Below are 15,084 nucleotides of genomic sequence, written 5' to 3'. Positions count from 1 at the left end.
TGTGCACCCTGAAGAGGCTGCAGCACTTACATGAGCATTAGGTGAGGTAGTTAGTCACCTAATGAGTCGGACCTCTTCCAATCTAAAATTAAGGGCCTATTCTAAGGATAGGACAACATTTAAAGGCTGGTTAACCCCTTAAATATTCTGTACCCTATGCTGATTTCAACATAAAAAATAAATAAAGCTCAAAAGTTTTGTTTTTTTTAAAGTTTTTTTTTAAAGCGCAGGTGCTATATATCACTTATATGCAGTGACCATCACATGCTGCGACCACCAAAATAAAAATTGTCCAAAATATCATAAAGATACTCTGTGTTGGCAGTCAGATCCCTTCCTTTCATCTCCACTGACACAAGTTGTGTGTGAAGAATAGAAAAGCCATTAGACTAACATTACTTGTCATCTCATCCCACTTGTTTACTCTAAGCTCTGACCTCTGTGTTCAGTAAGGAAAAGTCAGCTCCAGTAAACATCAATATAACCAACTTAGCCTAATGAAAGACAACTCCAGACAGAAAGCCCCAAGGAGACGGCAGCATTCAATCACTATTTTTACCACTCTAATGAACACATCTAGGGGTGGAATCTCAAAAGTTTAAACTCTGAATTTGAACTAGGGCAGAAAACCCATAAGCTCCATGAAAAATAGTCCATTACATCCATTAGCCTCAATGGAAAAAGAACACATAGTGGAAATGGAGCATGTCTTGAAAACTAACACCATGATGCATTTAGGCCGGGAATGGATAGGACTGTTCGTAAAATCTTAAGCCATTAGTGCCCTGTAATTCTATTATGGTTGAATTTTGCAATATGACCTAGGGGGGAGTATAATTCTCAAAGTTAAATGTTCTATTTAAAATCTTTATCCACATGTAATTCCAATGTACTAACCACTGAAGTTTAAGGAATATAAATGTATAATAATAAAAATATGTTGGCCTAATAAAAATGTTTGGATATATTCCTGCATACATTCTGTAAAAAGGTATTTTTCAAAGCCAATTTTTTTTGTGTTTCATTTTTTTTTATTCATTTTACATTACACTAGTAAAACCAACTTTTCTGTTCACTTAGGCAGCCCTCCAGACAGAGTTTTCCAATACATCTGCAGAGCATTATTCCTTATCATGTCATTGGACAGGAACAAATTTCCTTTTCTCAAGAACATTTCCATTTCCTCAGCAAGTGATCTCAGAACATTCATGATGTCTGTAAAGTGACTGACATCTACATATTTATAGGTTAATGTTGCTTATATGCAGTCTTGGCTCGGGATGTGATTCGTTTTAGCAAGTTTTGGACACTGTCATTTGCTTGACAAGGTGTTGACAGGTCGGTCTCTTGCATAAAGTCTTACAAAAAGAGTCAGGGTTGTCCGTAGAAACCAACAGGTCACACATTTCAAAACATGAGAAATGGAATGTGATTGCTATGGAGGACTATGGCAATATTTAGCCAAGAAAGTCAGTGATTTACAATAACAAAAATAAACACATGTAAAACTAACACTGTAGTAGACCAATGATGTTCACGTGGCAGCTGACTACATATATGGGAGTTATTTTGTTTTTACTTCTTTCTAAATTGTTCTTGACTAGCTGAACTATCTTTAGGTGAGTCATGTTCCACAGCACTCGGACATCGCTGCAGTAGGCCACGTTACAGATTTTTGGATTCTCCTTGGTAGAAAATAAACTTGCAGCTTTATGTTGTATAGTGTCAGAATGGAAGCTCCCAGTCCACCCAACCCTATAACATAAATTAAAGCCGCTCATACACCTTCAATAGCTGTCAGTCAACAACTATCTCTACCGTTTGCCTTGGCTGACTGTTATGGGGTACTGAATGGGAAAAGTTCTGGTAGTGTCTTGTTTTCCCACCCAAAAAATAAAGTGTCAGCCAGTTAAAATACAACATGTCTAACCATTTTTTCTCCTCAGATCATCTGTTGGAGTAGAATCAGGATTCTCCTGTATACCTAAGACCAGTGGTCTCCAACCCAATCTTCAAGGCCCATCAACATTCAGTTTTTTTTCCCAGTTGGAATAGAAGAGGGAAAAAATTTACAACCTGGACTGTTGTTGGGCTTTGAGGACTGGGTTAGGGATCTCTACTTAAGACATTCAGCCAGTCCAGATGAAATTAGTAGGGAATAATGTGCACCGGGGCCTTTAGTTACCAATACATGCAATAATATGCAGGCACTTAGCAAACAATATATACAATAACAGCAGCCTTTCCTTATCTCTTACTCTCGTTGCTTTTGATGTTTAACCAAATAATTCATAAGAAACCTAGATCTGTATCAACCAATTTTACAGGAAAAATGTGTTAGTTTGCATATCATACAATATGAAAGATAAATTTAAAAAATCTAATGTATAGATTCCCACAAAGGGTGGTTGCATATATTCAAAAGGGTTCTAGGCAACCTTTAAGCAGACCAAAGGGTTAAGTCCCATTTTCACTCGAGATATCATTAATCATAAGTTGTCAACTGTGAACAGGAATGTAAAGGTTCTACACGGAATCATTTTCCATGACAAGATATTAGAGAAGCAGGGCGACAAAAAGCAAAGTGTTAGCATTAACCTGGGGTTGACATGTAGGTTTTAATAAGGCAATTGTCCTATTACTTGAGACAAGGAAAGAAAAGAATGCCCCTCCAGCGGCTCACAACTGCCGCTAATTTATCAAGCTCATTAAATAAGCTGGGAACGGTCCAGACATCGGGATAAAACGGGAAGTTGGCAGCATTTACCTATAAGTTATAAACATCTCGAGAAAGGTGCAAAGAGAAAAGAAACCAAGACGAAGACCAACAGGAAAGGTCATGGGAAATACAGCTTAATGAATGAAGAAAAGGAGTTCATTTTCTCCTCACTGCATTTAAGAGCAGCTTCTGACACCTACAGGTTTGGTTAATATATCTATTACACATACACAAGCAGTATGTCAATACCAATAGGATAAAGCCTTGGAATAGGACACAGAGAGACTGGTTGTTTAATATTACTCTACTTAAAAAGACATTAACATCTTTAGATAAAATACACTCCATCATTCTCAGCTCATAGATGTAAAACGTTCTTCTTTTGCTTTAACATTCTCTTCCCGTGGATGTTTATGAGGATAATAAAGCTGGAGCTGGCCAGAGCTGTAAAGACGTGACCACAATTCAACAAATATTCCGATAAACATTTCTGATGGTTCTTCTTGTAGTAAATATTGTTCCTGTCAATTGCCTCAATGACAGTTGCTACAACCAGTAAGAACATTTTGAAGCAGACTATTTTGAACCTATTGTTTCTGCTCTAATAAAGGCAAAAAATAATCCTTAAAGGGGTACTCTGGTGCTAAGACATGTTATCCCATATCCAAAGGATAGGGGATAAGATGCCTGATCGCGGGGGTCCCTCCTCTGGGAACCCCCGTGATCTTGCACGCAGCACCCCACTAAAATCAGTCCCCGGAGCATGTTTGCTCCGGGTCTGATTATTGTCGATCACAGGGCCGGAGCATTGTGATGTCACAGCTGTCACGCCCCCTCCCACATGCTTGCATTGAGGGGGCAGAGCTGTGATGTGACAATGCTCCGGCCCCATGATCGACAGTAATCGGACCCAGAGCGAACATGCTCCGGAGACTGATTTTAGCGGGGTGCTGCGTGCAAGATCACGGGGGTCCTCAGCGGCGGGACCCCCGCGATCAGGCATCTTATCCCCTATCCTTTTGATAGGGGATAACATGTCTTAGTGCCGGAGTACCCCTTAAAATTATCCAAAAATTGTGTGTGAGGCATTTCTATGGTTGGCTTTACAGATCAACCCTTGTGCTTCCAAACATTTTCTTGGCTATAGTCCTTTTTTCTGGATCTATCATGGCATGTCATAGAGACAGAACAGACTGTGAGTTGTAGTATTGCCACAGCTAGAGGCGATCTGGTTGGGAAACACTTGACATTTAGTTCTTCACTTTCTACTGCAGTGGTCTCCAACTCCGTCATTAAGAACCACCAGCTTTCTGAGTTTTTTAATTTCCTCTATTGTAATAGAACAGCGAAAATTTTAATACTGGACTGTGTGCGGACTGGGCTGGGAACCTCTATATTAGAGAAATCTTTTCTATTAAGAATTGATGGTTTTCAGCCCTTACTGTACATCCCAAACATTATCCAGTTGTTAATTTTAATGAAACAATAGAGTTACAAGAAACAGATTGAGGTTATAAATGTTCAATAGCTGTCTCTTAAAGGGGTACTCCGGTGGGAAAAAAAATGTTTAAGCCCTTAACGACCACAAGGTTAAACTCCTGAACATGCTTCAAACCGGCAGGTCCCGGTTGCTATCAGGAGCCAGGACCCACGGCTAATACGGGACATCGCCGATCAGGCTGATGTCCGGTATTAACCCTTTAGATGCCACGATCAAAGTTGACCGCGGCATCTAAAACAGGAGAAAAGCGTTGAAGGTTAGCTCAGTGGGCTGTTCTGGACTGCCGCAGTGAAATCTAAGCATCCTGAACAGCTGAGAGGACAGCGGGAGGGTGCTTACCTCGTCTCGCGCCGTCCGATCGTCATTTTGCTGCTCCGTGCCTGAGATCCAGGCTGGAACATTAGAGCACCATTAAAACACTGATCAATGCAATGCTATGGCTTTGTATTGATCAGTGTGTCCAATCAAGATATCGCATGTTATAGTCCCCTATGGGGGCTATAACATTGCAAAAAAAAATAGTTTGAATCACCCCCCCCCCCTTTACCCATAAAAATAGACCTATGTGGAATCGCCACATGTGTAAATGTCCAAACTATGAAAATATAATGTTAATTAAACTGCACAGTTAATGGCGTACATGTAAAAAAAATTCCAAAATTCCAAAAGTCCAAAATTGCGTATTTTTAGTCACTTTGTATACCCTAAAAAAATTTTACTGTATAAAAGGCAATCAAAAAGACCCATCAAAACGAAAATGGTACCGATAATAACTTGGTATCGCTAAAAATGAACCCTCATATATCCCTGAATACACATACTAATTTTGGTGCATGTAGTTTTTTTTTTAAGTAGTAAAATAAAATAAAACCTATATAAATTAGGTATCCTTGTAACTGTATGGAGCTACAGAAAAAATATATGGGGTCATTTTTAACGAAAAGTGTACTGCATAGAATTGGAAGCCCCCAAAATTTACAAAGTGGCGTTTTTTTGTTTTGTTCAATTTTGCCCCACAAATATTTATTTTCTGGTTTTGCCGTAAATGTTGACGTGAAATGATTGATGTCATTATAAAGTACAATTTGTGGCGCAAAAAATAAGCCCTCTTACGGGTCTGTAGGTGCAAAATTGAAAGTGTTATGATTTTTAGAAGGTGATGAGAAAAAAACGAAAATGCAAAAACTGAAAAAGCCTTCATCCTTAAGGGGTTAAATCAACTGGTGCCAGAAAGTTAAACAGATTTATAAATTACTTCTATTAAAAAATCTTTACCCTTCCAGCAGCACCATGTGGATATTCTTTTCTTTTTGAATATTTTTTTTGTCTTGTCCACAGTGCTCTCTGCTGATACCTGATGCCCATATCAGGAACTGTCCAGAGCAGGAGAAAATCTCCATAGTAAACCTATGCTGCTCTGGACAATTCTTGACACGGACAGAGGTGTCAGCAGAGAGCACTGTGGACAAGACAAAAAAATAAATTAAAAAGGAAAAGAATTTCCTCTGTAGCGTACAGCTGCTAAAAAGTACTTGAAGGGCAAAGATTTTTTAACAGAGGTAATTTACAAATCTGTTTAGCTTTCTGGCACCAGTTCAGGATGGTTGAACACTTGTGTTTTCAATGGAGAAAGAAGCGGAAAGACACTGTCTAACGCTCTAGTAACAGATTATTTCTTCAAGAACAAATGGGTCGAAATTCAACATGCTACATCCTTCTCTCTCCTAACATCATCTGTCAGGGGAGAGTCAGGGGGGCCCCATATGCATTAGACAGTTAGCTGGTTGGTGGGGTTGGCCAACGTTTGCCTAAAGTGTAGCTGCAGCTCTTTAAGTACTGGTCCAGCTGGTGAAGGAGAGGTTCACACAGTCTCACAGCTATTTTCCCTCATATCATCCATCGGGAGAGAAAGTTTTATGCAACAGACTTTTAGCACCAAGAAGTAACTTTAACAAATAGTTGCTAGGAATGCATAGAGATAATTTTAGATGTTAATGTCACTTTAAGGGAAGGAACCAAGGAGGGAGGCCAAGTACAATGGTAGCAGGAGGAGGGAGAAGGGTTAGTGTAGAAAGTGATTTTAGTTAAACTTGCATATGTGAGAAACACACAAAAGTCTATGGAAAATAAAAAAACACTGCACAGAAATAAAACATACACTGGAGTTGTAACAATCACAATGGCTCCTGTTTGTTTTGAAGAGAAGAAAAGAACAGCACATTTACTTAACCTGCTAAAAGCAGGAAGGCAAGCTGTCAAGCAGCAAGTAAGCTGCACATATGTACATTATATACTTATAGATAGAGAGAATTATTTTTCCCTTTCATTTTACATGCATGGAAATGCATTCTGTATGGGCAACTCCAGAGTATATTTAGCTAATTAAGCAGTGGTGTACAAATGTCACATCCCAATGAGTCAAGCAATTTCAAGGGCCACCTAGCACATCCTAATCCTCCAGGTACCTGAGCTTGCACATATGTTGAACATATGGATGTGACATCATCAAACCACTAGTGTCGTTGCAAACCAAGCAGCAAGTGAATTAAGAATTAGTACATAGAAGAAATTCACTGTCAGCGTGAAAAAAAATAAATGAAAGAAAACACCTCCCAAAGGAATTACACTTAATAACACCACATAGCACTTTGCAAAACAAAAAGAAGTACAAACAAAAACTGTAGTTGACAAAATCAAAATCATCAGCAAAAAAGTGAAAATACAACAAAAAAAATTAAAAACAAAACATCAAGCATTTAACTGGATTTTGTGTAGAGAGCGGCTACTCATTGTCTTCCTGTTTAAGGTTGATGCTGTTTAATATCACTCGGGGATCAGTGCACAGACAGACAAGGAGTATTAAGCACACAAATGTGATAATGATAAAACACCCATGCGTAACCTCTGCCACCATTGTGTAAGTTCTCTTGTTCTTTACATGTTGACGTGTGGGATGCTTTCAGCTTAGTCAATATGATATACACAATACCATGGATGGAAGCACAACTCCCAATAGAGATTAAATACCCAAAATGAAGAATTGAATCATTATGTAATATTAGCACATAGATTACAGATACATGCGCAAAGGAATTGGCTCATTGACTCTTCTCTACATAAGCTTTTATCCAGACAGAAAACAATGACAAGAAAACCAACAGATTCTTAGCATGTCCCTGGGTTGCTTTTCTATTTGCAGTACAAGTTTTCTGGTTCAGCACCTCGTTCATTAATCATGTATTTCTTTAACACCCATGAGAAGCAGTGGAGCACAATGTGATATCTATTATTTGCTGTAATGACAGGAGAGAAGCATCAAGATAATGTTAAAATTAGTTCTTTGGATGATGCGGATGCGATAATGGGCCGCTTCACTGTGCCATTTCTTCATGAATAGGTCAGAAATCATAAAGAGGATCTGTTCCAAATGTTCTATCCTTTCACAGAAGACGACTGAATTACTCAATGCATAAGGCATTCCGCTTTCCTTCATGGGTTAATAATCTAAGGGCATTACTTTAATCAGTAAAGAAACTACATTAACCATTAGGTTCTGCTGTGTAGTCAATGACTGAGCACACCACCAGTTAGGGGTTGTTTCTTTGAGGTTACATGTCAACAGTTTTCATATTGCAGTCATTTCCTTACCATAATAAAGAACACCTCCCTTTTATCCTACCAAGTGCCCATTATAAGGTAATGTGCGTAGACAATAGGTCAGACATGCAGATGGCTTCAAAACAAATGCTCACAAACGGCAAAGAAATGGTAGCCATTATCTCCTTAAACTATCTCCTTTGATAGATTATAGAAAAGAGGGTGTATTAAATTAGTGTATGGTCACAAAACTATTTAGGTTTAATATTGTTAACATCGCAGGCAAATTGCTTCCAGATTTCCAGTCTGATATGGCTGTGTAGTGGAAGAGGTAAATATAAAACAATGGGAGTAGAAACAGTTCTTGGGACTTTTTTTGGACACCTACTATTGGTTACTTTCTGGTGATATTCAATTTTATAAAACATACCCTGGTAAACTCTACATAACGTATATTCACAAAAAAGTACAAAAAATAAAAAATTTTAAGAAACATTTAATTACAAAACAATTATTAACATATATTCATATGCATGTCAACTAATTTGAGGAACACCTGATTTGTCCATCATATTGACTAATCCAGCTGAAAGCATCCACACCATGTAAATCACCTCCCTCCCCGATTGACTTCTCATTATACAAAAAAAGGTTTTTATTTTCCAAGGCCTTACCCTTTTTGTCCGGGTGATTATGGAAAGAGTCAGCCACATGGGGGTCTGTGTTTTCAGAGGAGTCATAGGTGTCCTTCCAGTCCATTACAGTACCCCTATCGTAACTCTCGTGCCCTCTTGAGTGGGAGGTTGTACTGGGATCTAAGGAATTTGAGCGTTCAATTTTATCAGACATTGTTAGCAATAGATTTTCACATAAGTGTATGACTGATGCTTTAGAACAATGCCTACATGAAACAAACATATTTTCATTATTCTGTTGTTGTTTTATAAAGGGATTGATAAACCCATCATCACAAAAGGTTAATAGTCTTACACAAAACAGTAGCTTTTATTATCTATATATTGTACATGGCATAAACTTTATGAACCTTAATAAAGAAGAGATAGTGTCACAGTGACATTCACCATGTCATTGAGTTTACTTGTTGAACATTTCACGTTGATCAACTTTCTGTTCATTTACTTTTAAATATATCTTGTTCTGGGAAAGCTCGATGACAACTCTGACTAGGAAAGCATCTACCAACTTTTCCAGGAATTATATCTACAGCAGTGTGTGTGTGTGTGTGTATATATATATATATATATATATATATATATATATATATATCTTTCTCTCTCTCTCTCTCTCTCTCTCTCTCTCTCTCTCTCTCTCTCTCTCTCTCTCTCTATATATATATATATATATAACATATTTATGACTTTTAAACATCCTGCTGACTGCCCAGAAGTCACAGGCAATCTCTGAAGCCCCAATTAGAGATGAGCAAACTTACAGTAAATTCAATTCGTCACGAACTTCTCGGCTCGGCAGTTGATAACTTATCCTGCGTAAATGAGTTCAGCCTTCAGGTGCTCCGGTGGGCTGGAAAAGGTGGATACATTCCTAGGAAAGAGTCTCCTAGGACTGTATCCACCTTTTCCAGCCCACCGGAGCACCTGAAAGTTGAACTAATTTATGCAGGCAAAGTCATCAATTGCCGAGCCGAGAAGTTTGTGACAAATCGAATTTACTGTAAGTTCGCTCATCTCTAGCCCCAATGTAAGGCAATCATGTGATGTACCGGATGTCCATAGATGTCCATAGACTTGCATGGGACTTCAAGAGGACGGGGTATGAGGTTAGCATATGAGGATGGGATATTAAGGTGGCATATAAGGATAGGATATGAGGTCAGGGAATAAGGTCGGGACATGATATGAGGATAAAAGCATCATTGTTGCTTTTTCTCTCCCACAGATTTTAGGTAGGAAGACCAGGCAACACTAGCTACTCAGCTAGTGAGTCATAAATAACATATTCACCTATTTACATAGTATTATAAGAGTAAGGTTTGGCCATTGCAGTGGTCTTCAAACTGCAAAACTTCCAGTTCCAGCATGTCAGGACAGCCAATGGCTGGGAATTGTAATTTTGCAACATGAGGAGGTCCATAGCTTGGAGATTACTAGCCTTCTGTATCATTCAAGACTCTAGGAAACTGTAATAACAGTCTGCTAGATGCCATATTATTGACATCTAGCTTTTAGATGTAACAAAGAATTAGCCCAATTTATTATTTATTCAAAACTTTGCAAAAATGTATTTTATTTTACCGAAATTATCAGTCTTTTTGCTGAGGCCATATTTCCAGTTTTCGCTCCCTGAATTATACTGTATAGTGGTTTCACAGCAACTCTGTTGTTTTGTGTTAAACATTATTATTATTAAGATTTCTCATAAGGATTGTTGCTGTATGGGATGAATAATGTGTTTTTGCATCTATTAAACAAAAAGTGACAGCAGCAGTCTGGCCATATTTCGTGATTTAAATCATCGATGTATCATGTTAATTGGATCTTAGGAAATGGACGAAAAGGGTTTGGAGCTGTAAATACTTCATATGTTTTATGGTTTTAGTACAGCCTGTGAAATATTCTTGTTCAATGTCAACATTTGTACATTGCACAGCAATTCAGTAAAGCTTTTGTAATTTGAATATCAAGTTTGTAGCATTTCTAGTACATTTTACAATTACCCTAACATAAGCGATGTAAAGAAATAGCATATTCATGCTTAACAAAAGGGCCATTTGTGAATTTTATGGATTGTTAAGAGCACTTAGCTTTGGGTAGAGGATTATGTATGGAAAAAGAGTATTTGTTTCGAAAATAAACCACTTCAGGTGTCAGTGAATATAGAATTTGCAGCAGTGTGGGTTCATTGTGGTTAGTAAAGGGCAAGATTTAAAGGATGAAAGGTATATCATATTGTTTTGTATGACTAGTTTTTCTACAGATCCTTTTTTATTTTGGATGTGTTCAATTATTTGAAGAATTCCAGACAAAAAATATTTTCTGTCATAGTTGCCTGCCAGAAGATAAGTGGAGTCTGTAACCATGGATCATCAATTTCTGGATCAAAGAGTCTTCAACATCTTATAGAGCCTAGGTTTTTAGACTGCTATACATCTACCATATGGGATAAATACCACAGACCATATCTCCAGAGGATACTTATGATGTTCTCATGTTGCTCTTCTAATATGTAGCACAGAGTGTGATTTTGAGGTAATGTATTTCAAGAAAGGGTACTTACTCAAGCTGGCTAAATACATTAGATTTAGTAGTATTGCCCTAGTTGTATCTTTAGGTACGTATTGCCCTATTTGTGTCTTTAGGCAGTAGTGCATGGGTTGTATTTTAATGCAGTATTGCTTGGGTTGTTAAATAATCTATTTACTAGGAAATATTATTCTATGCTTACAATATTTCAATGGTTTAACAATTTTCATTCAAGTCCTTAGAAATCATCACTTAGAAATGACAAGCTTTCTACTTGGTTTCCCTTAAGCCATACATATAATTATTATTTGCTTTATCTTCATTATAGTATTTGAACTGAAGAAAATGCAGCATGCCATGTGCATCTTCCTTGGCAAAACAGTTTAAAATAAATGAATAAATCAATATATTGAGCAAACAATGCTACTGGTGTTTGCTTTGACTATTGTGCTTTCAAACATCTGTCAGTAATGTTCCATGTAGAGTCAATAAAATGGAAATCTTGCTACAATTAAACAATACATGTCTAAGACAAACACTACACTGTCTGACCCACTTGTAGTATAGTCTTTGCAGGTAACAAAGGGACACCCTTCTTTTTTAACAACAAAGAGCGCTTGTCACGAAACTGAACACAGAGTAAACAGTACCGCTTGAATCGGAGAAGAAAAACAATGGTGCTCAGTATAATACTGACTATGTGTTTGGTCATTTAAGGACAACACAAGAAAAGTAGCACCATCTTCTCCATGTTCTACTTTTGTTGTAAATTGTATAGAAACCACAATAATCCCTTGATATAATCAGTTGTTTATTATTAATGATTTATTTTTAATTCTGTAATTTGCTTATAAAACATCACTAAATGTGATAAAGTAAGGAAGAATTGTTCAAAGGGAATTATTTACCTTTCTATTGTTGCACTAACAAGGGGTTTCTTTCTTACAGTAAGAGATTAATTTAATAGAAGTAATACTTTCTCAGTTATAATTTCCTTGAGCTAATGGTTGATATCAGCCCCATAATAAATCAATGCCATAAATGAAAGATTAGGCTATTATGATAATTACATGAAATCATAATCTTTATCATGATTAGATTGATCATCCGAATTGCATCTAACTACACCTGTCTAGAATGATTAGTTGAGGAGAAGATATAATGAAATAATCTTAGATGGAATTACTTAAAGGGTACCTATAACTAAAAGATCTACCTACCCCCTGTGGACCCTTATTTAGGAACACATCTCTTCTCCATTTTTGGTTGATAGCTATAAGGAAGAATTATCAATACTGATAACTGTAAGGGAGATGTAGTGAACCTCCTCACAATGAGTAATAAGACTGGTGCTATAGGGAAATGAGAGCAATGTTTTTTTTGGAATACAGTACAATGTACATAAAATGCAACAACAAAGCCATTAAGAAAGTAATGTGATATAGGTAATTTCCTATTTAACTAGTTTTGTATGCATGTGTGTTAGTAGGAATTGAGTACATAAGCGTTCTATAGAATTTTATTTTAGTTTAATTCAGATTTTTTTTTTTGTGATATGGTTTTGGATTTTGGTGTGCAGACAGGCATATCTGACTGTTCAGTCCTGTGTTGTAAAAATACTTACCTGGTTCCCACTTCTGTCTGTGGACAGACAGGACCAGTGTTTTCTTATTCAGCTTCTAGTGACATGTGGCCATGTAGTAATCACTAGAGCACTGCAGGGTTTCCCTCTGCCTAAATCTACTGCCCACTAAATGGTCCTGTCATTTTGACAACAGACCCTGCTCATCTACAGTAAGCACTACAGTTCTTACAAGGAGGTAAGGGGTGATGCTATGCAGGATATGCCTCTGGTTCAGTACATAGTTTCCATGGTGCCTGTTAGTGTTTATCACATAGCCCATGGAAGTAATTGGAGATGGTCCAGGGAATGTAAGGCTGAATCTTAATTGGTGTTGAATCTAAAACAATTTTGATGGCCCATTTGAGGCAAATCCACCTAAAACAAATCTTGAGGTTTTCTCATCTGTAGTCTTATAACATATATTATTATAATTTAAAGGATGTATAAACATGCATGAACATCCTTGTAATGATATTGCTAAGCACAACTTGTATGTGTCTGGTTGTGTTCATTCTGTTCTACCACATGTAAGCTAAAACAAAATCTGGACTGTGTGATAAGCTGAAAATATGGATAACAAAAGGATTAAATTGCAAGTATAGGGCATAGATGGATATTCTCTCCTGTAGACTTTTTATAGGATTGTTGACTAGAGGCGTGCTGTACATGAAAGTATAGCAATAATTGTGTGCCTGATCTAAGAGTCCTTTACAATGTGTTTTAAATTGAAAAGAAAATAATGTATGCACTGTATATTTACTTGACATCTCTCCAGCTGTTAACTACACAAACCAGTAAGCACTGTCAAATTCTTATAATGGTAGCTTTCAAGGCTTGTTGGAAAGTGTTTATCAACAAGAGCTTGAAAGACGTATCTTAGATCAACAGTTGTGTTTAAGACTTAGAGCCTACACAATAATTATTATTTTGCTCTTTAATACAACTGAATAGTTACAGAAAGTCCTTAACATAAAATGGAAATGTAGTATGTAATTTAAAACAATTATTGAATTGGTTTACACCAGCTTTGTCGTATTTCTAAGATTTCGAATGTAGAAATTCCATCACTTAAAATGATCATCTTCAGTGCCCACCAACCCAATGTACAGTATTATAGAAAAACATTATTATAATAAAGGTGTCTTTGGAAAGTCATTAATGCAATATTGCTAGGATACACCATCAATGTCTGATCAGTAGGAGAGCGACAGCCCCATGCCACTTTGTCTCCTATCGGATTTGCTTGGCTTTCTCCTAGGTATATGACATCAATGTTTTACCAAGACAACCCTTTGTAATACTATGCATCTTATAGGCAGTGACATGTAAGCTTGTATGTTTCCAAAACATCAATGACTGGAACAAAACTGGTGGATCAATATTAACTTGAGGAACATCAACTATTCTATATGTACTCGTAGACTAAGAATAAGAATTTAATAAGAATAAATGTTCTACGCGTTATTTATTAGCAACTACAGAAATCATGTATGTTAGATGGAGAGATTGAAAGGATGGGTAGCACTAAAGGGAAAATGGAATGTTTAGTTTAAATAATAATGGTCCAATTCACCAAAATTGCCTCTTATTCAATATAAAGTCTTAGAAGAACGGAATTAAGTATGATCCCTTATTACTAATAGACTAGTAAATGTACACTGGTGGGAAAAGGGAAAACAAGACCTAGGCTAATGTTTGTTCTGCCTTTAAGAAATACAAGCTAGTAACTCAAACCACATTGTATTTAATTAGAGACTTTAAGTGAATATGTCTTTACATGCCAAAATAAACCCATCAGAAACAATAGGGAACTGTCTGAGAAGTACTGAAAGTTCCGTATAAATTTAGATATGCCATTTAACCACCTACATGCACAGTGGGAAGAAATATCATTTTTATTGTTAATTTGTATGAAAATACTGTCAGGGAAGAAATTTGGAAGGTCATTAGCAAGGCATTATCAGATTAAAGGAATGGAATATATTATTAATATAAAATCAATTTATTAGCCTTGTATATGGCAATTGATATCAGACTTCCACAACTGTTCCTGCTTTCACTTAAAATAAATATTTTTCCCTTGCCTGCAATGTTTCAAGTTTCATATCTTATATCCCCTTATCAGTGAAATATGAGTCTTCTACTGGGAGATAAGTAAATATTAATACACTTGCTACACGACAGTAATAGCTTAGGAGGTGCTAATGAAATTTCAGCCTTAAAGATCTTTGAAGGAGGAATACTCTCAATCTGGTCTATGGTATATTGATAATTTAGAATATCTATTTTCTGGTCAATTGAACATTTAGTCAGGAGTTTAGAATTTTCCATTATTTTTATTTGTTTCTTCTAAAAAAAAATATGGGGACATATTTTCATCTTCTATAAATAATAACCATAATACAACTGCAAGAACTGTATT

General features: G+C 36.7%; 1 protein-coding gene across 6 annotated transcripts in view; it reads right to left on the bottom strand.

Moving 5' to 3' along the window:
* Nucleotides 1-15,084, bottom strand: part of SEMA6A (semaphorin 6A) — a 227,075-nt gene that overhangs the window by 72,687 nt on the left and 139,304 nt on the right. For 4 of the 6 annotated variants that reach the window (XM_056537400.1, XM_056537396.1, XM_056537398.1 and 1 more), the window contains one exon: nucleotides 8,492-8,632. The exons of the other annotated variants lie outside the window; for them this stretch is intronic. In XM_056537400.1, the coding sequence (XP_056393375.1) occupies nucleotides 8,492-8,632 (141 nt within the window). The remainder of the gene's footprint in view (nucleotides 1-8,491; nucleotides 8,633-15,084) is intronic. 6 annotated transcript variants of the gene reach the window in all.

This window comes from Hyla sarda, chromosome 1 (genome assembly GCF_029499605.1).
Source record: "Hyla sarda isolate aHylSar1 chromosome 1, aHylSar1.hap1, whole genome shotgun sequence".
NCBI classification, from domain to species: Eukaryota; Metazoa; Chordata; class Amphibia; order Anura; family Hylidae; genus Hyla; species Hyla sarda.
This window is presented reverse-complemented; position numbering and strand designations above follow the sequence as displayed.